The sequence below is a fragment of the Mobula birostris genome, chromosome 16 (genome assembly GCF_030028105.1).
Source record: "Mobula birostris isolate sMobBir1 chromosome 16, sMobBir1.hap1, whole genome shotgun sequence".
Classification (NCBI taxonomy): Eukaryota; Metazoa; Chordata; class Chondrichthyes; order Myliobatiformes; family Myliobatidae; genus Mobula; species Mobula birostris.
In genome coordinates this window covers 40,143,350-40,169,554 of record NC_092385.1, presented here as the reverse complement: position 1 = coordinate 40,169,554, position 26,205 = coordinate 40,143,350, and the positions used below count along the sequence as shown (strand labels likewise).

Below are 26,205 nucleotides of genomic sequence, written 5' to 3'. Positions count from 1 at the left end.
TATAAGTGTTTTGATACAAGGCAAAATTACTTTCAGTATAAAGAAAGTCAACAACTAAATGATGCAGAGAACTGGTCAAAGAACCATTGGTGGCTACCAAAATTTTTTTTAAAAAAAAAAACAAGGAAATTTGATCTGGAGATCACCAAGGTGATTCAAAAACATTAAAGTATAAGATACATACTGATTAATTGCACAACAGTACCAAATTGTGATAACAGTAAAAAGTAACATCCATTTCTATTTATGAATTTTAAATAAGCGTCAAGACAGGTACAATAGTCTAAACAACCTGTGTTGCAACAGTCTATAATTGCAACTACTATTGGAACAAAACTGCTCAGGTGGAAAGCTGGAACAGGTGGAGGCAGTGAAAATCAGAAGGGAACACCTGAGTAGTGTTTATTTTTTCAAAATGTTTAACTGGTTACAATTCAAACATTTTTTTTCATTTTAAACAATAAAGCTATTTTAATCATCACCCTCTCCTTCCCAATTCAGTACAATGAGTCTCTTCCCATCTTTACTCAAAACACACAATTTAAGGCATCCATCAGTAAAGTGGTTCCTGACTTTTACTCCACTACAATACAACCAAAGTCTTAGGCTCATTGTTAGCAAATATCAGTGAAAAGCAAATGAACTGAACTTATTGCTGTGTAAGGTACTCTATTTTTTAAAAGGACACTTACGAATTATTTTAATGCCAACTTAAATACCTTACTTATTAAATGCCACAGTGAAACATGTTTGTGAAATTCAGCTATGAGATTGCACATAATTCAATATAAATATGATGCCTGTTTCAAAGTCCAACAAGCTTACAAAGTCCAAGCTCAGCAAAACCCAAAGCTGTCATGGTTAGAATCTTGAATTCTGATAAGAAAATGAGATTACAAACTCAAACTCAGGATAATCAAAGACACGACCCACCCAGCCAACAGACTTTTCCTCCCTCTTCCCTCCGGGAGAAGGCTCAGGAGCTTGAAGATTCGTATGGCCAGATTTGGGAACAGCTTCTTTCCAACTGTGATAAGACTGCTGAACAGATCCTGACCCAGATCTGGGCCGTACCCTCCAAATATCCTGACCTGCCTCTTGTTTTTTTTTTACAATACCTTACTTTCCATTTTTCTATTTTCTATTTATGACTTATAATTTAAATTTTTAATATTTACTATTGATTTGTAATCCAGGGAGCAGGAAGCGCAGAATCAAATATTGCTGTGATGATTGTACATTCTAGTATCAATTGTTTGGTGACAATAAAGTATAAAGTATAAATGGCTGTCTTCAATTACTCTTGTAATTTGTTCCCACCCACCCAAGTCAAACCCCCTACTTCACTGAGAAACTGTAGAAAAATAAAGGCAATTCTCTATTTTACTCACCTTCTGACAAAACCTTCGGGGCAGCACAAATATATTTTACTAAAGTAGCTTATATTCAAGGCTGGGTCTGAAGGATTTTTGGGGCATTTATATACTGGAATCCGGTAGGATATCAAATTCTATAAATCATTAACTATGAACTTATTCAGTATCTGACCAGCCCAAGAAATCATATGAACTGAAAATCAAAACAATACAAGTCTTTTCAGGTTTCCAGCATTTGTGTTTGACAAACTCTACACTAATAATACAAAAGGAGTACGTATTTCAGCAACTTAGTGGGAAGAAATTTTAACAAGCCCTGATCAAACAAGTTTTCTGAATTTGATACTTCTGCAATATTTTCCACATGCATTTGCTAGCAGTATTCTATTAATTTAAATAATCATTGTAGATGGCAGAAGATGTGGCATGCAACCCTAAATGAGTTTTAAAATATATAAGCTGAAGATCAAGAACCCCAAATACTTAAAGAGATCAAAGGCTGCAGGGAGGAAGAGAACTCGGTGTCAGGTAACTGCGGGCGGAAAGTTTGCCCGGGCCCCCGGCACACAAGGAGTGCACGGCACGGGAGCTGGCGAGGGTCGGTCAAGGGCGCTCGGAATCTGAAACCACAAGCAGTTCCCGACCAGCGAACGGTCGAGCTATTTTGGCGGGCCTGGCAGCCCGCGGGTTTGCGCAATGCGGTTCGGGTTCGGCAGACAAGGGCACCCTGAACGGGGTGAAAACAGGATAGCGGGAGCTCCAGTTCTTCTGACCAGCCCGTTAGTTCAGCCAGCCTGGGGCCGGGCCTCAAGTTCAGACGGCAGCAGAGACTGCGGTTACGTTTACAGACTCCCTGGCTGCGGCCTTCAGGCCTACAAGGAGAAGCGGGCGGCCGTCTGCTCTCTCCAGGCCCTGGTAAAGGCAGCACACTATGCCTGACACTCCACCGGCCCGGGAAGCACAGAAGGGGGTTCCGGCTGGGCGGTCGGGTGGAGAGGAGATGGCCCGTGATCCGCACAATCAAGCGGTAGGCCCGGTCTTTCGAGTACCCCACTGAGCCGGGCAATTCAAGACATAACATGGATCTAGTTGGATTAAAAGCTTTCCCACAAAGGCTTCACCTTCCAAGGGATGAGCAAGCAACGTGAGAATCAAAGCTGAAAGGCTTTCCACACTACTACTACCTACCAGATTTACAGCCACACAGAAGCCAAATGTTAAGTTTATCAAAAGCACCCATGACACCCCTGAAATCAAAACTCAGTACGGTGATACCCAAGATAATTTATTACATTGTGGAAGTAACTTCCACAACAAGTCAACAATGCAAATCCCGGTAAACACAACGACGCCTCGTTGAAAAAAGCTACTGGTTCAGTGCACTCGAATCAACAAAAATGCTTCATTTAGTGGCGAGATCAACTGAAACGGGTTCTCCGAATATTGGTTCACTTTAAAGCATGTCAAGATTGACGATAATTACTATTCCCACGCTTCAGAAGCGCCTCAAACTTGGTAAGATAAAAACAGTATGTTAGAATAGACTGCAACTCTGCAACAATTACCCATTCCTGCACTCTAATCTATCTACAAATCTGCTCAGATTTGCAAAGATCACCACTACTACTTCCATTCACCACCAGATTCCAACTCCACTATTACACGGACACTCTGCCTCCAAATGGACCAACTTACATTCCTCTTTTTCACAAAAAAAAACTAACTCTGCTTGCATGACTCTATCACTCAAATACTGTATCTTTCTCCCCCATCTATTTTCCCATGGATACCACAAATGTCAGTGACAATAAACATGATTCTGATACCTATCCAGCCGGCTTCTCCCATAAAGATCTCATCCCAAATCAATTTGATTGTCTCTACCCCACACCACAGAAGAAATCCTCCCATCAACTCTCTTCTACAGTACAGTGAGGCATCCCACAAGATGACCACCTCCTCCACACTGGCTTCTCCCCCTACAGATTTTCATCCTCATCTACCCATCCACCCCACAAAATGCCTCCTACCCTTGGAAATACTGGCCATACACCAGTTGTTTACTCTGCAGCAGTGGAGGCTGAGTGGACATCAGAGAGAGCTTGAGAGGCATAGTTAGAAGAGACAGCCAGTATCCTTTTTCACCCAGGGTTGAAAGATGTGTGGGACAAGTTTCTTTCGGTACACAGAGTGCTGGGTGCCTAGCATGCACTGCCTCGGGTGATGATAAAGGCAAATATGATAGAGGAATTCAAGAGGCTGTTAGGCACATGAATGTGCAGGAAATGGAGGGATATGAACATTGTGTAGGCAGAAAGGATTAGTTTAGGCAGACATCTGATCACTAATTTAATTAATTTAGCACAATACTGGGGGCAAAAGGACCTGTTCCAGTGTCGTACTGTGTTCTACAAGTAGACTGTTTCTTCCTTCTCCATGTTTTCTCCACCCCTACCCCTCATCCACCCACAAAGGGACCATAACTGCCTACAGATCTGATCACAGGTAGGTGAGCTCTTTCTGCGCTCCCTACCTGGGACTTAGCAGGCGTTTATTAATTCCCCACCAACTGAGAATCCAAACTTTGAATGCTTACCACCAGTGCTGCCACCAAGTGTGCACTAACCATTGTTTACACCACTGCAAACCCCCAGAAGGCAATCACAACCAGCTTCTCCAGCTCATCCTGCCCATCCCACCTCTAAAAAGAAGCTTTTTCTGCATATTCCCCCTGATATCAAACCACTTCTTTCCTCACCCACTCACTGACCCCAACCCTAGAGCAGGAACAGACTACCTCTTTCCCCACCCACAGTGCCCCCTTCCCACGAAGGCAGCCCGTCCCCTAAGCCACCCACCCTCCGAGCAGACTAACTGTCCCACACATGCCACCCACCCCACCGGGCCACCTGCTTCCACCCCGCAGGCTTTTTGTCGCTGTTCTCCCAGAGCAGACCATCCGACCTGTCCCCACCCATGCCGCATCCGTGAGACCACCTGACCCCTCACATGCTGCACCCCACCCCCTCCCGAGGAGACCACCCATACCCATCCACGCCAGCCTCTTGAGCAAAAGTGGCCTCTCTTTTTCCCTGCTCTTATGAACCCTCACCCAGCATCTCAATATACTTTCTCTATGTTGTCTAACTCAGAACGTGTAATATCTCCTGTGAGATTCAAATCCGAAACTACCCCAAGTATTGAATTCCCACCTCCCGTTTGGGACTTCGGGTTCCCATCCAGTCAAAAAGGACAGGGAGCAGAAGAGATAAGAGGCCGTGAACGGCTTGTGAAGCTTGACGACTGAGCTCAACGGAATATTGTCCCCGGGTGCCCTCCCCACCGGCCCGCACTCCCACTTACAGGGTTTCTCCAGTCTTTGCGACATGACAAAGGAACTGGTCCAATTGCGACGACACTTCCTTCTTGGACTTCTTCTCGAAATCTGTTGGTGGAAAACACAATACGGATTAACCAGCGGTCGGGATAGGAGCACGAAGCTTCAGGGACAAGTGCACGTAACATATTACTGTCCAGCGCACAGATACGGCCGGTAAAATGGTCGTCCGAAGCCACTGACCTGCCAGAGCTTCGAGAAGGCTTTCGGGCTCCATCTTAGCGGTGCAACAGAAAGCGTCCCCCCGCGCCAATCACCAGGAACAAGAGTACTGCAGAATAAAGTTTCCCCTGCACCAGTCAGCAGGCCCGGCACCGAGTGAGGCACGCACAACATGGCGCCGCTCGCTAACGTCATCTCAGAGCACGGGCACGCGCGCGCGCGCGCGCCTCAGGGTCGAGGGCCACAAAGCGGGCACATGCGTAGAAACGGCGAGGATGCAGGAGAAGCGTCGAATTGGAGAGGTGTGCTCACGGAGAGTGTAACTTGCGCTGACACATATATAAATCATTATGCGAAGAGATGTGGCGTTATAGTCTCTGTAACTATTACACTTCCAATACACCCTGATCTGTATGCCAAAAATCTGAATCTGATACAATTAAAACTAGGTACAGCCCATGTAAACAGAAGGATGCATATCTTTCAAATTGTCCCTGGGCGGTAATGTACTGTGCCGAGACCTGATTTGCCATAAATACTAGTATATTCCTGGCCTGCGAGTCACAGCTCTATGTGCTGTTCAGAGTTCTGTGGTTGAGGCACGGGTATTCAAATGTGTTAAACTTAGCCTCTGAGATCCAGTTCAAAATTCTGTTTGAAAATAATTGATGGGTAGATGTAGCGCAAGTTGATGGTTGGAGTGTCTACTGATTATGTTTGCAAAGTGCATTGGGTTGCTGGTGCTTTCATGATTTTGCAAATGGTCACATTTCTCCAATGTATAGATTGTGGTGCAATAGAGAGGAATGCCTATATACAGTCTATATGAGTCCTGATGAAGGGTCTCAGCCTGAAACGTCGACTGTACCTCTTCCTAGAGATGCTGCCTGGCCTGCTGCGTTCACCAGCAACTTTGATGTGTGTTGCCTATATACAGTGCATTGAAGAAGATCTTTTCTCTGTCTGCTTGTAGCACTTAAAAATAGCCATTTGCAAAACTAACAGAACATTTTTATTGTAAATATTTTACTTAAAATATTATAGATGAAGCCAATACATTGCTGTACTGAGGCTTTATTACCCTGTTTGCTTATGTGCCTCCAAGGCTAAGGAGATACCACACTTCTTCAAAGAAAGGGGCTATGTGACTCCCTTATCCGTTCATCCATCCCCACTGATCTCACTCCTAGCACTTATCCTTGCAAGCAGAACGAGTGATACACCTACCCCTACACCTCCTCCCTCACTACCATACAGGGCCCAAACAGTTCTTCCAGGTCTGTTGGGGTCATCTACTCTATCCGGTGCTCCCGGTGTGGCCTCCTGTATATTGGTGAGACCCAACGTAAATTGGGAGACTGCTTTGTCGAGCACCTACGTTCTGCCAGAAAAACCGGGATCTCCCAGTAGCCACTCTTTTTAATTCCACTTCCCATTCCCATTCCGAAATGTCAGTCCATGGCCTCCTCTACTGCCAGGATGAGGCCACATTCAGGTTAGGGGAGCAACACCGTATATTCCATCTGGGTAGTCTCCAAACTGATGGCATGAGCATCGATTTCTCAAACTTCCAGTAATCTTCCCCGACCTCTCCATTCCCCTCTCTCACCATGGCCTTTTGTCCTTTCCTAAGGTATTCCCCCTTCTCCAGCCCTTTATCTCCTTCACTAATTAACTTCTTTTCTCTTTACTTCAGCTGTCCCCCATCCCAATTTCACCTATCACTTACTACCTTGTATTTTTTCCTCCCCTCCCCACACCCTCCTACTCTTCTTTTTTCTCCAGTTCTGATGAAGGGTCTCAGCCTGAAACATCGACTGTTTATTCTTCTCCTTAGATGCTGTCTGGCCTGCTGAGTTCCTCCGGCATTTGGTGTGTCTTGCTTGGATTTCCAGCATCTTCAAATTTTCTCTTGTTTGTGATTTGGCCCCTTAAGTCTGCTTCACCATTTCATCATGGCTGATCCAATTTTCCTCTCAGCCCCAATAACCCTTCATGCCCTGATCAATCAAGAATCTATCAACCTCTGCCTTAAATATATATAAAGACTTAACCTCCACAGCCGCCTGTGGCAAGGATTTCCACAGATCCACCACTCTCTGGCTGAAGAAATTCCTCCTCATCTCCATTCGAACCGGACGCCCCTCTATTCTGAGGCTGTGTTCTCTGGTCTTAGGCTGTCCCGTGATAGGGAACATTCTCTCCACATCTACTCAATCAAGACCTCTCACCATTCGATAGGTTTCAATAAGATCGCCCCTCATTCTTCTGAATTCTAGTGAGTACAGGCCCAGGGCCATCAAACGCTTTTCATCTGTTAGGGCATTCAATCCTGGAATCATTTTTGTGAATCTCCTTTGAACCCTCTCCAGTTTCAACGTATCCTTTTGAAGATAAAGGGCCTAAACCTGCTCACAATACTCCATGAGACCTCACTGGTGCTTTCCAAGGTTTCAACATTACATCCTTGCTTTTATATTCTCATCCTCTTGATTGCATTTGCCTTCCTCACTACAGACTCAACCTGTAAATTAACCTTTAGGGAATCCTGCACAAGGACTCCCAAGTTCCTTGGCACCTCAGTTTTTTTGTATTTTCTCTGCATTTAGAAAATAGTCAACCCTTCCAATTCTTCTACCAAAGTGCATGACCATACACTTCCTGATACTGTATTCCATCTGCTAGTTATTTACCTATTCTCTTAATCCATCTAAGTCCTTCTGTAGCCTCTCTACTTCCTCAAAACCATCTGCCCCTCCACCTAGCTTCATATCACCTGCAAACTTTGCAGCAAAGCCATCAATTCTATCATCACAATCAATGACATATAACGTAAAAAGATTTGGTCCCAACACAGACCCATTTGGAACACCACTAGTCACTGGCAGCCAGCCAGAAAAGCCTCCTTTTATTCCTACTCTTTGTCTCCTGTCAATCAGCCACTGTTTTATCCATGCTGGAACCTTTCCTGTAATTCATTGGGCTCGTAGCTTGTTAAGCAGCCTCATGTGTAGCACTTTGTCAAAGGCCTTCTGAAAATCCAAGTACACAACATCAACTGATTCTCCTTTGTCTATCCTGCTTGTTGTTTCTGAAACACTCTGGTTCTGTGGGCTGTGTAAGTCTAGGGAAGACAATCTCTGGCCCTGCCAAACAGGTGAGATTGAGGTGCAAGCCCATCCCAAAACCCCCTCTTTGTGTGGATGCTGCGTGATTCGTTACCCTATTACAAATAAGTGCCATGAAATAACAGACAGTACACCACATACAGTTAAAAAATTCAGTTTTATAATTCCCAATTTGACTAAAGGATTAGTAAAGAAAGAACAAAAGAAGAAAAGGGCCCATTTTAATGATCAGTCTAGTGTGCACAAGTTGGAGCTCACAGTGTCCCCCTCGCCGATCCTCCTTCGATTTTATCCTGGGCTTCGTCGAATCACAGCCCCGCTCCAGGTTGAATCCTACGACCTCCTCTCTCTTTATCTCCTTCACAAAAAACCCCAAGCCCAACCTTAGTGTCCCTCACCAGAGAAACCTCCCCTTAATCCGGCCATCCTAACTGGATGGCACACAATTCTCCTATTTCTTATCTTCAACAGTAACCCAAACAATCAGCTTGCAGAGAACAGTGCAAAAATCAAATACAGAACAGCATAACAGTAAAAAAATATGAAGCAAGGCATTACATTTCTTCAAAGAATTCCAACATATTCATCAGGCAAGATTTTCCCTTGAGGAAACCATACTGACTATGGCCTATTTTATCATTTGCCTCCAAGTACCCTGAGAGCTCAACCTTAGTAATCAACTCCAACATCTTCCCAACCACTGACTAACTGGCCTATAGTTTCCTTTCTTCTGCCTCTCTCCCTTCTTGAAGAGTGGAGACATTTGCAATTTTCCAGTCTTCCGGAATATAGCCACTGTCTTGCCTTCTTTATAGCTGCATCGATATGTCATGTCCAGGTTAGGTCCTCAGAGATATTGACACCCAGAAACTTGAAGTTGCTCACTCTTTTAACTGCTGATCTCTCGCTATGAGGATTGGTTTGTGTTCCCTTATCTTACCCCTTGTGAAGGCCACAATCAGTTTTTTGGTCTTGTTGAGAGTTTCCCATTATTACCATCAGGTAGGAGGTACAGAAGCCTGAAGGCACACACTCAGCGATTCAGGAACAGCTTCTTCTCCTCTGCCATCCGATTCCTAAATGGACATTGAACCCATGAACTCTACCTCACTTTTTTAAATATATATTTATATTTTTGTATGACATTTAATCTCCAATATAAATATACTGTGATTTATTTATTTATTTATTCACTCATTCATTCTTCTATATTATGTATTGCATTGAACTGCTGCTGCTAAGTTAACAAATTTCATGACACATGCCGGTGATAATAAACCTGATTCTGATTCTGATTATGACATTGAGTGCAAGGTTGTTGCTGTGACACCTCTCAACTAACTGGTATATCTCGCTCCTGTACACCCTCTCATCACTATCTGAAACTCTGCCAGCAATTTTTGTATCATCAGCAAACTAAAGATGGCCTTTGGGCTATGCCTAGCCGTGCTGTCACGGATGTAGAGAGAGTAGTGGGCTAAGTACACACCCCTATGGTGTGCCAGGTTTTATTGTCAGCAAAATGGAGATGTTATTTCCAATCTGCAGATTGTGGTCTTCTGGATGGGAAGTCAGGGATCCAGTTGTGGAGGGAGATACAGAGGTCTACGTTCTGTAGCTTTCCAATCAGAACCGTAGGGATGATGGTGTTAAATGCTGAGCTATAGTCAATAAACAGCATCTTGACATACGTATTTGCATTATCCAGGTGATCCAAGGCCAATTGGAGAGCCATTGAGATCGCATCTGCTGTGGACCTATTGTAGCAATAGGCAAATTGCAGCGGGTCCAGGTCCTTCCCGAGACAGGTGTTGATTCTAGCCATGATCAAACTCTCAAAGCATTTCATCGCCATTCCTGAAGCAGGTGGCGTGAATCCTGAGGCTCTTATACTTTCTCCCTGATTCCAGCAGCATATGAGAGGTCTGTTCAAGAACCTGATAATGGAGGATGGAAGCTGTCCATGAGCCTGATGGTACATGTTTTCAAGCTTTTGTATCTTCTACCTGATTTAAGAAGGGAGTTGAAATTGGTAAAATGGTTTATTATTCTCACAGGTACTGAAGAACAGTGAAAAATGTGTCTTGCACACCGTTCATGCAGATCAATTTATTACAACAGTGCATTTCAGGTAGCCCACAGTAAAACAATAACAGAATGCAGAGTAAAGCGCTACAGCACAGAGAAAGTGCTAGTAGACAACAAGGTACAAGTTTATAATGAGGTAATTGTGAGGTCAAGAATACATCTTATTGCGCTAGGAAACATTCAGTAGTGTTATAACAGTGGATAGAAGATGTCCTTGAGCTGGTGGTATGTGCTTTCAGATTTTGTATCCTGTGCCTGATGGCCAAGGGGAGAAGAGAGAATGTCTGGTATGGGAGGGAGCCTTTGCTTATGCTGGTTGCTTGACTGTGGCATCGAGTATAGACAGAGTCCACAGAGGGAAGGCATATTCCTTTGATGTGCTGAGCAGTGTCCACAATGCTCTGCAGTTCCCTGCAATCGCAGGCAGAGCAGTTCCCATACCAGACCGTGATGTATCCATCTCGAATGGTTTCGATGGTGCATTGATGAAAGTTAGTGAGAGTTAAGGGGTACATGCCCAAATCTCTTTAGTCTCCTGAGGAAGTAGAGGCAGTGGTGAGCTTTCTTGGCTGTGGTGTTAATGTGGTTGGATCAGGATATTGGGGATATTCCGTCCTAGGAACTTCTAGCTCTCAAATCTCAAATTCAATGTCATTGATGTAAACAGGAGTGGGTGCACCACTGACCATCCTGAAGTCAATGACCAGGACTTTTGTTTTGCTGACATTGAAGCAAAGTTGTCATGACACAATGTCACTCACTCTCAATCTCCTTCCTGTACTTCGATTCTTCATTATCTGAGGTGCACCAGCAGAAAATTCACAGACACCTTTGTGACGCCAGGGAGATGCAGCGGATGTGGCAAGGTATACTGTATAAACCAGAACAGATTACAAGTCCAACCTGCACGTCAACGGCAGTGACACCTCCCCTTCTGATGGGCTGAATGCCTCTATGCATGATTTGACACAATGAATGATACAACATCGAGGAAAGGCCCCTCTCCCTGAGGAACAGGCACCCTGTCTGCACCCAACTGAGGTGAGGAGGATCCTAGCCACAATGGCTAAAGACCGGACAACATACCTGCTCAGGTGCTGAGGGGTTGTGCATTCCAGCTGACAGAGTTTGTAATGGACATCTTTATATCCCTGCAACAGCCCACTGGCCCTACAGGCTACAAGGCAGGCACCATCATTCCAGTGTCCAAGAGAGCGAGAGTAACTGACTTAAATTATTACCGCCTAGTGGCACTGACCTCAACAATCATGAATTGCTTTGAATGGCTGGTAATGAATTGTATAAAATCCCGCCTTCCAACTACATTCAACCCTTTCCAGTTCACCTACCACTCAAATTGGTCCACTGATGATGCCATAATTTTGGCCCTCCACTTCACCCTGTCCCACCTGGAAAATGGTGCCTCATACACCTGGATGTTGTTCATCAACTTCAGCTTGGCGTTCAGCACGAGCATTCCTCAGAGGCTGGAACTGGATCTTGGATTTCTTAACGGAAAGACCTCAGTCGGTCCGAGTTGGCAGCAAGATCTCAAGTTCCACCACGCTGAGCACAGGTTGTGTGCTCAGCCCACTGTTGATCACGCTGCTGACTCATGACTGCACTGCTAGATCCAGCTCGAGCTGCGTCATGAAGTTTGCTGATGATACAACAGCGGCTGGCCTCATCAGCATAAAGGGAGGAGGTAGAGAGGCTTGTCAAGATGTGTGAGAACAACCACCTGGGTCTCAATGTGGACAAGACAAAAGAGATGATTATGACCTTCAGGAAGGCACAGGTCGACTACTTGCCCCGTGCACATCATTGTGGAGAGTGTGAAGAGCACAAAGTTCTCTGATGTGCACATAACAGACGACCTAACCTGGACCCACATCACCTTCTCATTAGTCAAGAAGACACGGCAGTGTCTACACTTTATGAGGAGATTGAGGCGTGCAAGGCACCCGGCCCGCATACCAACAACTTTCTACAGGAGCACCATCAAGAGTGTCAGGTCTGGCTGCATCATTGTGTAGTATGGAAACTGCGAGGCATCAGACTGCAAGACCATACAGAGGATAGTAAAAACTGCCAAGAGGATCACTGGGGTCTCCCTCCCTCTTATTTGTGGCATTTGCCAAGAAAGCCCAAAGCATTGTTGAGGATTCCAACCACCCATCCCACAATCTCTTTGACCCACTATCATCAGGAAGGAGGTATAGGGGCATCAGGACTAGAACTGTTAGACTGAGTCACAGCTTCTTCCTCCAGGCTGTGAAATCAATAAATACCCCGCCACCAACAAAGTTTCGTCACTAAGAAACTAGGAGCTGTTTACTGTACTGTTTTCTGCTTACTATTTACCTGTGCTGTGCACTACGTGCATTTTGAATTATATTTTATAAACTTATTTGTGGTAGTAGTTTGTTTTATGAGGTGTATGTGATATGTGCATTGTGGGTGCACCGTAATCCAGAGGAAGGTTGTTTCATTTGGTCGTATGTATGTACAGTCAGATGACAATAACCTTGAACTACAGTGGTGTCATCTGCAAACTTGTAAATGAAATTAAAGCAGAATCTGGTCATGCGTTCGTGAGTAGAGTACAGGGAGTCAAGCAGGGGACTGGTGACACTGCCTTGTGTTGCACCACTGCTGAGAATAACCATGGCAGAGGTGTTGCTGTCAACCCTTACAGACTCCATCCAGTCTGTTGGTCAGGAAGTCAAGCATCCAGTTGCAAATAGTGGTGTTAAGTCCCAGGTTTAAGAGTTTGGACAAGAGATTCTGCAGAAGCTGGAAATCCAGAGTAACACATACAAAATACTGGAGGAACTCAGCTGTTCAGGCAGTGTCTATGGAAAGGAATAAACAGTCAACATTTCACGCCGAGACCCTACATCAGGACTCATAAGAGTTTGGAGATGAGTTTACTTGGAATTATAGTATTGAAGGTGGACCTGTTCTCATTTAAAAATAGTCTAACATAATTGTCCTTACAGTCCAGATGCTCCAGAGTTGAGTGTACGGACAGGGAGAAGGTATCCTGTTGCAGCCGTAGGTGAATTGCAGTGGTCTGAGGTTGTCCTGGTGGTTGGAGTTGATGCATACCACGACCAGCCTCTCAAAGCACTTCGTGGTGGTTGACATAAGAACCACTGAATAGTAGTCTCTAAAGCTTGTTACCTTGTTTTTCTTAGATACTTGGATGATAGAAGTCTTAAAGCTGATGGGAACCACAGGTTGAAGGAGGGAGAGGTTAAAAATGTTTGTGAATACCCTTACTAGTTGATCTGTGTAGGATCTAAAGACACAGCCAAGGACCCCATCCAGACTAGATGTTTTCTGTGGGCTTACTATGTTACACCACATCACTATTTATAATTTTAACAGAGACAATTTCAATAATGTGGTAAAAATATTTTGGAGAGGAAGGTGGAGATACAAATAATGTAAATTCAAATTCCTCAAATAAATGCTATGTGGGTATTGAACTTGTACCTAGAATGTATGGTTGTACTATTTCAAAAGATTGAGTGGGTTAGAATGGTAAAACCTTCTCCTGTGAGCAGATGCAGCGGAGGCAGAAAAATTGCGAGAAAAGGAAAGGGAAGGCATCCTTACATTAGACAGATAGATAGATACTTTATTGATCCAAAGGAAATTACTGTGACACAGTAGCATTACAAGTGCACAGATATACAATATACAAACATTAGAAGAAAGGTAATAAAGTAAGGATGGAAAGGGTTGCAGTCTAGGCTGCTGTGGGAGGCAGCAGGTTTATATCAGTGGGTAGTTTATCTCCTTAGCTAGAGACAGAGAGAACCAGAAAAGGGACTGACTGTCAGAAAATGAATTCGAGAGCAAGTGGAATTTCATAGCAAAGATGATAAAATTGGCAGGTTGAATATGGGTGCAGAAAGCTGCACCAATGCAGTCATTAATGTAACAGAGAAATAGTTGAGAGAAGGTTTTGAACAAGAACTTTTCCCTGTCACCAACAAATAGACAGACATAACTAGGTCCAGTGTAAGTACACATGGATGCACCTTTGATTTATCGGAAATTAGAGGAGTCAAAGAGAAGTTGTTCAGGGAAGGTAGATGATTGTGTTGAGGGGATCTGGTTGGATCTCTGTTGCAGAAAGAAGTGGATGGCTTTACATGCTTCTAGGGGTATGGTCCTAAAGAAAAGCTGGACATCCATATTGAAGATGAAGTGTTTGGGGCTAAACTGGCATGCGAGGTTTCCTGGATGTAAGTGGAAAGGGAATGGACAAAGGGGAGACAGGAGAGAGTCGAAGGTTTGAGAGATACATTCAGTGGGCAAGATCAGTCAGAAACAGTGACACCTACCAGTACACTCCTGTTTGTGGATATTGGGTAAGAGATAGAAGTGGAAAGGGCAGTGTTGGACCACTTCCATATTGGAGGCTGGGGAGAGGAGATCACCTAATGTTACGAGATGCAGGCTAGATGTTTTCTGTGGGCTTGCTATGTCACACCCACATCATTGTATAATTTTGACAGAGATCATTTCAATAATGTGGCAGAAGTGCAGAAGACAGTAGCCTGGTATTTGTTCCTAGTTGGGTCAAGGTCCAGGGGTAGATACGATGTGGTATCTGAGAGCTATCATCTGGCCTCTGTAAGGTAGAGACAGTCTACTAAAAACAATGCTCCTGATCTTATAAGCAGCTTTGATGACTAGGTTGGAATTGGTATGACTTCCAATCTAGTGGAGTGATGTGCATTTGGATGAGGTGAGGTTGATAGAAAGGAGGAGGTTGATTTCACTACTTTGGGAGAACTTGACAGGGCAAATACTATGATTTTTCCACTGGAAAAGAATAGAGGTATGGTCTGAGGATAAGGAGTTTGACTGAGGAAAAATCCCCTCTCTTTGAATCATTAGAATTGTCTCCCTGGTGAGCTATAGAGTTGATATCCAAAGCCGAGAAAAGTTGTTTTTTTCCAGGTAGGGATCAGTAAGGAAAGTGTAGCTGGGAGCAATGATTTCAGTGACAGAACCCACTCAAGGAGCCACATAGCTTCGAACTGCTCTTAAATGGATCTTCAAAAAACATTGTGGTTTCTGCACAATATTAAAAGAAACATTCATAACCTTTATTCCAAAGACTTAAGCAGGTAAAGGAACCTTGGTTTGAAAAATGAACATTTAAAAAGCCATGGTAATGTGTACACAGGTGGAACTGAAAATGAGAAATTCTTTTGGGCCAACATGTGAAATGAAATGAATGGGATCCTGTTATGCTCCTCCACATTAACAACACTAGAAGCATCAAACTGCACTGTAACTCAAAAAGCCAATTCCATCATTTCTAGGTTGTTAAGCAATTATGAATCAGAGACAATTGATCCTATCAATATTCTAAATCAAATGTTGGCATACAGAGATAAACATAGTAAAACTTTTAATAGCTGAGAAAGACTAATATTAAGGTTTCAAAGGTACATATTATCCAAATTTACTAACTAAGGCACAATTGTGTCCAGTGTTTTTAATTTACACTGTGCTGCAGGTTGTGGATTGCATTTTGAAGTTGCAACACCTTGGGAAAGGTTTCACAGCTAATGTAATGGTCTTTCTACAGAAGCAGTGTTTGGGTTATGGTTAGAGATAACAGGTGCTTTGGAATGTGAGCCATCCAATGAAGGGAGTGTGTTTTCATGCTGTGTGCCTGACACTGAGTCGATCTGGGTCCTTTGTTCGGCAGAAGATGGGGAGAGAAGATACCAGAAAAGAGAGGTTGTAGACACCAGAAAGGAATGGACTTGGAGTGGTGCCGGGAGTCGACGAAGCCCGAGGAAATTGATGGAGGATCAGCGAAAGGAAAACCATGGGCTCCAAATTGTGCACATTTGACTGTTTCATTAAAATGGTCCCTTTTCTTTTTGTTTTTCTTTACTAACCCTTTAGTCAACCTAAGAATTATAAAGCTAAAACGTTTAATTGCATATGGTGTACTGTCTGTTATCTCATGGTACTGATTTGTAACAGGGTAACAAATCACACAGCAGCCACACAAACAGGGGGTTTTGCCCCTCAATTTCACACGTTGGCAGGGCCAGAGACTGTCTTCCCTAGACTTACGCAGCTGACAGAACCTGAGGGTTACAATTGTGAGGGCTCGTCCAGGATTGATTTCGTCGGATGTGTGTGGATTGCTCAGAGATTGGTTTTACTGGCCCCAAGTGAAGTTGGAGGTCGAAGAATACTGCAAGTCATGCATTCAATGCACACGGAGGAAGACGCTGCCTACGAGGGCTGCTCCATTGTCCCACCTGCAGAGTGCGGGGCCTCTTGACCTCATGTGTATGGATTTTCTGTCAGTAGAGCCAGACGCCAGCAACACGGTGCCAGTCATCACGGGTCACTACACCAGATACACGCAAGCTTTCCCTACCAAGGATGAGAGGGTATCCACGGTGCAGTGTTATGGGAGAAGTGTTTCATTTATTATGGCCTCCCTAGGCAGATACATAGTGATCAGGGACGGGATTTCTAGAGTAGGCTCATACATGAGTTACTGAGCATGTTCGCAGTCAAGGGCGACTCCTTATCACCCGCAGGTGATCCCCAGATCGAGAGGTTTAACCAGACCTTGATAGACATGCTCGGAACCTTGAAAATCAGCAAGAAGAATAAGTGGAGTCAATATATTGGGCATCTGGTCCACTGCTACAACTGTACATGAAATGAAGCTAACAGGTACTTGCCATATTATCTGATGTTTGGGCACGAGGCAAGGTTGCCCATCGACCTTTGTTTTGGGACTGGCAAGGAAGACCTACCACCGAAGACTTATCTGAAGTATATATCCGATATGAGAAGGGAGCTGTAAAAAGGCTTATGAATTAGCTGAGGTCGCGGCTGCCAAGCAGAATCAAGGAAATAAGAGGAGATATGATCAAAAGGTTAGGTTCTCCCAACTCATGCTGGGAGACCGAGTCCTCATAAGGAATCTGGGGCTACCTGGGAAGCATAAATTGGCTGAGCGCTGGGCAGCTATGCCCAATGAAGCAGAGAGTCAGATGCCAAACGTACCAGTTTTCCGGGTAAAACCAGAGAATGGGAATGGGCCTGTCAAGATTCTTCACTGGAACCACCTTCTGCCCCTGGGACAAGAGGTGCAGGTTGACCCAGAGCCCAACCTGGAGACTACACCTAGTAAGAGGACTCTACAGAGACACGGGATGACTGAAAGACCAACAGCAGGAGAGAGTAGACCGGCCCCCTCCTCTGAATGGGATACTGATTCAGAGGATGGGGAAATGAGGGTGTGATATACGCTGCCTTTTGCTAACTCCCCCTAATTGAGGAAGAGATTCCCAACCCGTCTCATGCTGAGTCAGGTGAAACTGGGGGGGCTACCTTCGGACAGTCTGGGTTTCAGCGGGACCCTGCAAGGGATGAAGCAGGGCTCAGCCAAGGGACAGAGGGCTCCCTTGAGTTGCAGGGCACAAGTGGGGGACACCTCGTCAGGTAGATCAGAAGTATCCCAAGCAGTGTCGGAACCTGAAGAAGTAGATGAGGGGTTAACGGAGGTCTCAAAGAATCATGAGACCACCGGATTGGCTGGCCTATGTAGCACCGGGGGAACAGAGTATGGCACCTACTGCCTTGGGGAGCTATGTCACTGACTATTACACCTGGGTTGGACTTTGTGCTTTGCATGAAGGGTTGGCAGATTACAAACGTATCTCAATGTCATGAAGACATGACTAACTTGAATGGGGGGAGAGTGTAACACCCTGGGAAAGGTTTCATAGCTAATGTAATGGTCTTTCTGTAGAAGCAGTATTGGTTAGAGATAACAGGTGCTGTGCAATGTGAGCCGTCCAATGAGCGGAGTGTGTTTTTGTGCTGTGCCTGACACCGAAGTGATCTGGGTCCTTTATTTGGTAGAAGATAAGGAGCGAAGATGCCAGGAAGGAGAGGTCATAGACAGCAGAAAGGAGTGGACTTGGAGTGGGGCCGGGAGTCGACGAAGCCTGGAAAATCGATGATCGGCAAAGGGGAAACCGTGCTCTCCAACTTGGGCACATTAGACTGTTTTTCATTAAAATGGGCCCTTTTCTTTTAGTTTTTCTTTACTATGCCTTTAGTCAACTTAAGAATTATAAAGCTAAATCGTTTAATTGCTTATGGTGTACTGTCTGTTATTTCACAGTATTGATTTGTAACAGGGGAACAAATCACACAGCATCCGCACAAACAGGGGGTTTTGCATCTCAATTTCACATGTTTGGCGGGGCCAGAGATTGCCTTCCCTAGACTTACTCAGCCGACATAACCTGAGGGTTACAAGGTCATAGTACACAGAAAGCAAACCTGAACAAATGCAGCAGAAATAGTGGAATGTCATTGTAAAACTGATTGTTTCCAGAGTAATCTGAAATATGTAGCCACTTGTATTTTATTCTATCCTTTTGAATATGCCTCAATATTGCACTTCACATTTCAAAGGCTTCAAACAGTTGTTCAAATCAGAGCACAGCATCATCATGACTTTTTACCTTGTGAAATACTTCACATTTCTAACATGACACAAGGGCTTCAAAGTAGATATCCCGCAGTTTCCATTTGATTCTATTGCTTTATTCAGCACCAACATAATCAAAGACTACCTGCCACCCCATTTATTCTCTCTTTTTCTCCTTCCCAATGCAGAAGATCCAACAGATGTGGTGCAATTAAATAGAACCCCAGGTGCTGGTGTGGTTCCATTTCTGCGGACTGTTAATGATGCAAACACGTTGTAAGTTGGAAATGCAACAACAAACGGAATTCCTATACCGCAGAAGATGCCTGCAGCTCTGCAAAAGCCAGAAAATCTATCCCACCAGCCTCCCAAATCCCTGTTTATATGCATGGGCTATACATAACATGGTTAAATTTGGTTTCCTTTTACACTACCACAATGTGCTTCTGTTTGGAGTACTCTGTCTGGATGATGTGCAAACAAAGCTCTTCACTGTGCTTTCATACACGTGATAATAATGAAATAACTAATAATTACCATTCCCTTGATATTAATTTAACTGGTATAAAATATTGTAGAATTTTTAATTGCAAGGCATTTGAGAGAATGCAGAGGAAAGTCATCAGGAAGCTGCTTGGACTGGAGGACTTCCGTTCTGAGGAGAGAATGGACAGGCTTGGCTCCCCCCCACCCCCCGCCAGAGCAAAGGAAGCTGAGGGGTGAGCTGATAGAAGTATGTAAGATGATGCACTGCTAGCTGAATTTCCACACTGCAAAGGATGTCTGAAGCCCTGCAACAGCCAGTAAATGCATCCCTCCCATCTCCCAAATGATCGTTCATGTACACAGGCTGTAGATAGACTGGGCATTCGTAAGCTCGGGGGGACCTGTACTATATATTTAAGAGGCAGTTAGACTGTCACTTAAATGGGCAAGGCATAGAAGGACATAGTCCTGTTGTGTGCATACGTGATTGATGTAAATGCACAAAAATGTTATAATAGTCATGGTGAACCAAAAGGCTCTCATCTGTGCTGCACTGTTGAGTGTAACTCAATTCTCTGGAACCAATTGTGCTAATTGTAAAAACGTTGTGGTAAAATCAGGCTCCACTTATAATCCTGATCATGGTCTAATAATTATCATTGTTGGTGGTTTAAATTAAACATCCTTGTTTGTGAACATCCAAGTTTAATAATTTAGGCACAAGGAGTTTAATAATTGTTATTAATTGCTTTGAATGATATTTTGTCAAGATAGTTATTATTTTACCCAAATCTAATTAGAAACTTGATTTGTACTTTTAAAATAATGCAACCTTTTAAAGTAATACAGAGAAAATGCTGGAGGAACTCTGCAGGTCAGGTCAGGCAGTATCTAAGGAGAGGAATTAACTGTCTATGTTTCAAGCAGAGACACTTCATCAGGACTGTTGAAGGTAGTTCCTCTTCTTAGATGCTGCTTGACCCGCTGAATTCCTCCAGCATTTTGTGTGCGTTCTCTGGATTTCCAGCACCTGCAGAATCTCTTGTGTTTACGTAGTAATTTAAAACTGGACCGATGCCCTTCTCAGGCTAAATTTGTTTTCAGCTGTTTTAATCAATCTTTACCAAGATCCACTCAAATATATTAAATAATAAACGAACTATAAAATATGGCTGTTAATGTTCTCCAATCAACCTTTTTCAAATCAAAATTTACAAATAAATCAAAGTAAAAATTAAGAAACAAAACACTTTCCAAAACTGACAGAATTTGAGCTGAAATTGTTGACTTTACCTGAAGCAGACTGTTAACTTGGCTATACAAATGTTTATTGAAAACATAATGTAAGCACATGGCAAGGAAGATAACATCACTTTTATAAATGAAATAATACCTTTTATTTAAAACAAATGCATAAATATTGTAGATTATGTATCACATTACAAAAGATAACTTGCATTTCGAATACAATTGCTCTGGGAATAATTCACTTTTATTGCACCGACCTTTCAGAAGATCTACAAGTTCTTCTATTACTACCTAATCATGTCAATGGCACCGAAGCAGTAGGCTTAAAATAGACCATTTTCTTAATATTAAAAATGCAGAATCAGCTAGTGCCACATGAAACCCAGACTTGGTTAATGATATCAACTAAAATCAAGTTGGAAGGAACACTGTAGGAGTTCAAGTTCCAGTTCAGTTTATTGTCATTCAGCTGCATTAATGTATACCGCCAAATGAAACAATGTTCCTCTGGACCACATGCAACTCACACACATAACACATTAAGTAATATTACCACAAATAAATTAACAAATAATGTGTACATATTATACAAGTTGACACATAAACAGTATAATGCTACTGGCGCTTCAAACGTGATGAGACCTGGTGGTGGTGGCAGGGAGTTCAGTAGTCATGCAGCCTGGGGGAAGAAGCTGTTCCTCATCTGAAGAGTTCTTGCCCTAATTCTGCAGTACCTCCTGCCTGATGGTAGGGGGGGGTCAAAGGAATTATTGGATGAACGGGAGGGATCATTGACAATGCTAAGGGCTTTACGTAAGCAGCACTCTAGATAAACATCTTTCATAGATGGAAGAGGGACCCCATTGTACCTCTCAGCAGTCCTTGCAATCTTTTGTCAGGACTCGTGGTCAGATGCCACACACAGGCTATGATTAATTTTATCATATTTATATCAGAGAAATGCCTAATTACTGCTTGCTTCCTTGGTAAAGCAGCCAACATAATCTAAGACCCTTTGGACATTGTCCCTTCATGCCCTCTCATCAGTCTGAAGACACAAAATCCTGAGAGCACATACCAACAGGCTCAAGGACAGCTTCTATGCCACTGTTAATATGGCCACAGAAGACTCCTTAATACGATAAGATAGTCTTGTGACCTCATAATCAACTTCATTATGACCCTGCACCTGTCTACTTGTACTTACTCTGTACTGGAACATTTTATTCTGCACTCTGTTACCATTTTACCATGCACAACTTCAATGCACTGTTGTAATGAATTAACCTGTATAATCAGTGTGCAATTCCTAGATTTCATTGTACTTTGGCATATTTGGCAATAATAAGCTAATTAACTATTAAGAGTCAGTGCTGAGTCTTGTGTGGTAAATGCACCTACTTATTTGTGGTAATATTGATGCATTATGTCTGAGAGTTATGTGTACAGTACTGTGTTGTGCACCTTGGTCTGGAGGAACGTTGTTTCATTTGGTGGTATACATGTGTACAACTGAAGTGACAATAAACTTGAACTGAATCCAGCAGCAAGATTCCATCAGGTTCGTAGTAACTATCAAACAAAAATCTGACAGGATTCAAACTGAAAATGTGAGAATTAATTACAGTGCAGAAAGAAGCATACTTAAGCTTTAGGATGTAAGGATCAGGGATAAAAAAAAATGTGCCTGGAGTCAGAGGAAGCAGGGAAGGTCTTTAGTCTATACTTTGCTTCGGTATTCACCAAAGATAGAGACCTTGACGAATGTGAGGACAGCATAGAACAGGCTAATATACCAGAACATATCAATGTTATGAAAGAGGATGGGTTGGCATTCTTGAAAAATGTTAGGATAGACAAGTCACCCAGGCTGGACAACATGTACTCCAGGTTACAATGGGAAATGAATAAAGAGATTGCTGTACATTTTTTTTGGTGATGACATTTGCATTGTCACATGCCACAGGAGTAATACCAGATGATTGGGAGGTGGCAAATGTCATTCCTTTGTTCAAGGAGTAGGAATAATCCTGGGATTCATAGACTCGTGAGTCTTATTTCAGAGGTGAGCAAATTATTGAAGATGGTTCTTAGAGACAGTATTTACAAGTACTTGGAGAAGCAGAGTCTGATTAGTTTTAGTCAGTTTGGCTTTGAGAGAGCAGGATGTGACTCATGAGCCTGAATGAATTCTTCAATGTAGTGACAAAACAATTTGACGAAGAGCAGGGAATGTGTTGTATATGGATTTTATTAAGGCATTTGACAAGGTTCCCCTTCGTAGACTCCATAAGACCATAAGATATAAGAGTAGAAGTAGGCCATTTGGCCCATCGAGCCTGCTTTGCCATTCAATCATGGGCTGATCCATTTCTTCCCATCATCCCCACTCCCCTGCCTTCTCCCCATACCCTTTGATGCCCTGGCTAATCAAGAACCTATCTATCTCTGCCTTAAATGCACCCAATGACTTGGCCTCCACAGTCACTCGTGGCAACAAATTCCAGATTTACCACCCTCTGACTAAAGTAATTTCTCCATATCTCCATTCTAAATGGACGTCCTTCAATCCCGAAGTCATGCCCTCTTGTCCTAGACTCCCCTACCATGGGAAATAGCTTTGCCATAACTAACCTGTTCAGGCCGTTTAACATTTGGAATGTTTCGATGAGATACCCCCCCCCCCCCCAATTCTCCTGAACTCCAGGGAATACAGCCCAAGAGCTGTCAGATGTTCCTCATACGGTAACCATTTCATTCCTGGAATCATTCTCCTGAAAATTCTCTGAACCCTCTCCAGTATCAGTATATTCTTTCTAAAATAAGGAGCCCAAAACTGCAGACAATACTCCAAGTGTGGTCTCACGAGTGCCGTATAGTCTCAACATCACATCCCTGCTCTTATATTCTATACCTTTAGAAATGAATGCCAACATTGCATTTGCCTTCTTCACCACCGACTCAACCTGGAGCTTAACCTTTAGGATATCTTGCACAAGGACTCCCAAATCCCTTTGCATCTCTACATTTTAAATTCTCTCCCCATCTAAATAATAGTCTGCACGTTTATTTCTTCCACCAAAGTGCATGACCATACACTTTCCAACATTGTATTTATTTGCAACTTCTTTGCTCATTCCCCTAAACTATCCAAGTCTCTCTGCAGGCTCTCTGTTTCCTCAACACTACCTGCCCCTCCACCTATCTTTGTATTATCGGCAAATTTAGCCACAAATCCATTAATACCATAGTCCAAATCATTGACCTACATCTTAAAAAGCAGCGATCCCAACACCGACCCCTGTGGAATTCCACTGGTAACCAGCAGCCAGCCAGAATAGGATCCCTTCATTCCCACTCTCTTTTCTGCCGATCAGCCAATGCTCTACCCACGCTAGTAACTCCCCTGTAATTCCATGGGCTCTTATCTTGCTAAGCAGCCTCATGTGCCACACCTTGTCAAAGGCCTGAAAATCTAAGTACACCACATCTACTGCATCTCCTTTGTCTACCCTGCTTGTAATTTCCTCAAAAAATTGCAGAAGGTTAGTCAGGCAGGATTTTCCTTTCAGGAAACCATGCTGGCTTTGGCTTATCTTGTCATGTGCCTCCAGGTATTCCATAATCTCATCTCTAACAATTCATTCCAACAACTTCCCAACCTCTGATGTCAAGCTAACAGGTCTATAGTTTCCTTTCTACTGCCTCCTGCCCTTCTTAAAATGCAGAGTAACATTCAGAAAATCAAGAGACATGGAATCTATGGAATCTAGGAAGCGTGGGTTCAGAATTGGCTTGCCCACAGAAGGTGGTAGTAGGAGGACCATATTCTGTTTGGGGATTGGTGACCAGTGTTGCTTGGCAGGGATCTGTTCTGGGTCCCTTACTCTGTGATTTTTATGAATAACTTGACTGAGGAAGCGGAAAGGTCGGATAGTAAGTTTGCAGATGACATGAAGGTTAGTGGTGTTGTGATAGTGTAGGAGTTTGCCATAGGTTACAACAGAACATTGATAGGACGCAGAGCTGGGTTGAGCAGTGGCAAGTGGAATTCAATTCGGTAAAGAGTGAAGTGATAGATTTTAGAAGGTCAATCTTGAAGGCAGAGTACAAGGTGAGTGACAGGATTCTTCCGAGTATGGAGGAACAGCAGGATTTTGGGATCCACATCCACAGACCTCTAAAAGTTGCCACACAAGTTGATAACATGGTTAAGAAGGCATATAGTGTGTTGGCCTTCATTAATGTGGAGATTGAGTACAAGAGCCTGAGGTAATGTTGTAGTTCTATAACACTCTGTATAGAGCACACGTGGAGTATTGTGTTCTGTTTTGCTTGCTTCATTATAGGAAGGATCTGGAAGCTTTAGCGAGGGCACAGAGATTTACCAGGATGCTGCCTGGATTAGAAAGCATGTCTTATGAGGACTGAGTGAGCTAGGGCTTTTCTCTTTGGAGTGAAAGAGGATGAGAAGTGACTTGATCAAGATATGTAAGTTAATAAAAGGCACAGATAGAATGGACAGGCAGTGCTTTCATTGCAGGGTGGAATGACTAATACTAGAGGACTTCATTCTAAGAGTACTGGAGGAAACTACAGTGGATACTGTATGTCAGAGTTAGCTTTTTCTGCTCAGCATGGTGAGTGTATGAATTGCACTGCTGGGGTTGGTGGTAGAAGTGGATACATTAGGGAAATTTAAAAGAAAGAGAAATGGAGGCTATGTGGGAGGGAAGCTTTAGATTGAACTCAGGAAGGTTAAAAAGTTGTACAACATCATTCAAAGGCCTGGACTGTGCTGTTCAATGTTCTGTGGTGCTCAATGAAGAAAGCCGTAATGGATTTATGCCAGGGAAATTACCGTGCATATATTTTGTAAAATTACAGATGATTCAAGGAATACACAAAAGTTACAGGAAGGTTTACATTGTTATCTGCTGAATAAGGTCTAGACAGGTACCCCCAGTCCAAACTTATGAATGCTTGAGAGTAATAGTAGTCAGGCAAGATATATCCAAGCCATCAAGGGCATGATTGAACTGTATGATGAAAATGACGTTTGGTTCTGAACAAAGATATTCAATTCAAAGGTGGCTGTACACCTGGGCCAAGTGAGAATTCTCTCCTGTTGTGGTCATACTGGATGCTTTTATATGAGGAAATAAGGATACTACTCTGGAAAATCATTTATTTGGATAACATGATAACTTGTATCGTGTTAAGAGAAAAAGCAATGTCGGCTGTACAAATGCAGATATGTACTATATTGTTCAGAAAGAAAATAAAGATTAATCAATTGAAAATGGACAAAATGCATGGTGACATCTCCATGGTACAAAATATTAGATAACTGAAAGGACAAATATTTAAAAATATAGGTGAAACATTCAATGAAATTAGGTGAGACATTGGCTCATCAAGTAACAGCAGAGTAGAAGAGCTAGAACTGATGAAAGGTCAAAAGCCTGAATTTTTAATTTTGTTTTCCTTACCGCTGATACTGCCTGACCCACCAAATATTTCCAGCATTTTCTGTTTTTATTTCAGATTTCCAGCATCTGCAGGTATTTTCCTCTTCTTTATATAAAAATATTTTCTGCCTTGATCGTTATCCTATATGAATGACACGGAGCTCATATGCTTTTTTCATAGCTTGTTCAAGCTGTTTCAAGAATACTTGTGAAAGTCTGCCACATAAAGTGTGTACTGTGTTCAGGAAACTGTTTTGAAGAGGGAAATATAGAGACTGAAATAAATTTTCTTCAAAGGGAAACTGAAAGAGAAAAAAATGTGATCAACTTATTTTTCTGT

The 26,205-nt window shown here is 43.1% G+C and overlaps 2 protein-coding genes across 3 annotated transcripts in view; both read right to left on the bottom strand.

The window, feature by feature from the left end:
• LOC140211110 (serine/threonine-protein phosphatase 4 regulatory subunit 2-like) overlaps nt 1-5,126 on the bottom strand; it is a 72,643-nt gene extending 67,517 nt beyond the window's left edge. Inside the window, exons 1-2 of one of the 2 annotated variants that reach the window (XM_072280589.1) lie at nt 4,957-5,126; nt 4,740-4,821 (exon numbers count right to left, since the gene is read on the bottom strand). In XM_072280589.1, the coding sequence (XP_072136690.1) occupies nt 4,740-4,821; nt 4,957-5,109 (235 nt within the window). In that variant the 5' untranslated portion in view covers nt 5,110-5,126. The remainder of the gene's footprint in view (nt 1-4,739; nt 4,822-4,956) is intronic. The other variant, XM_072280590.1, reaches the window with a different exon arrangement.
• Nucleotides 5,127-20,544: 15,418 nt separating this feature from the next.
• The window catches only part of gxylt2 (glucoside xylosyltransferase 2), a 47,691-nt gene continuing 42,030 nt past the window's right edge, over nt 20,545-26,205 (bottom strand). Inside the window, exon 7 of the mRNA XM_072280588.1 lies at nt 20,545-26,167. Coding sequence (XP_072136689.1) covers nt 26,003-26,167 — 165 coding nt within the window. The 3' untranslated portion in view covers nt 20,545-26,002. The remainder of the gene's footprint in view (nt 26,168-26,205) is intronic.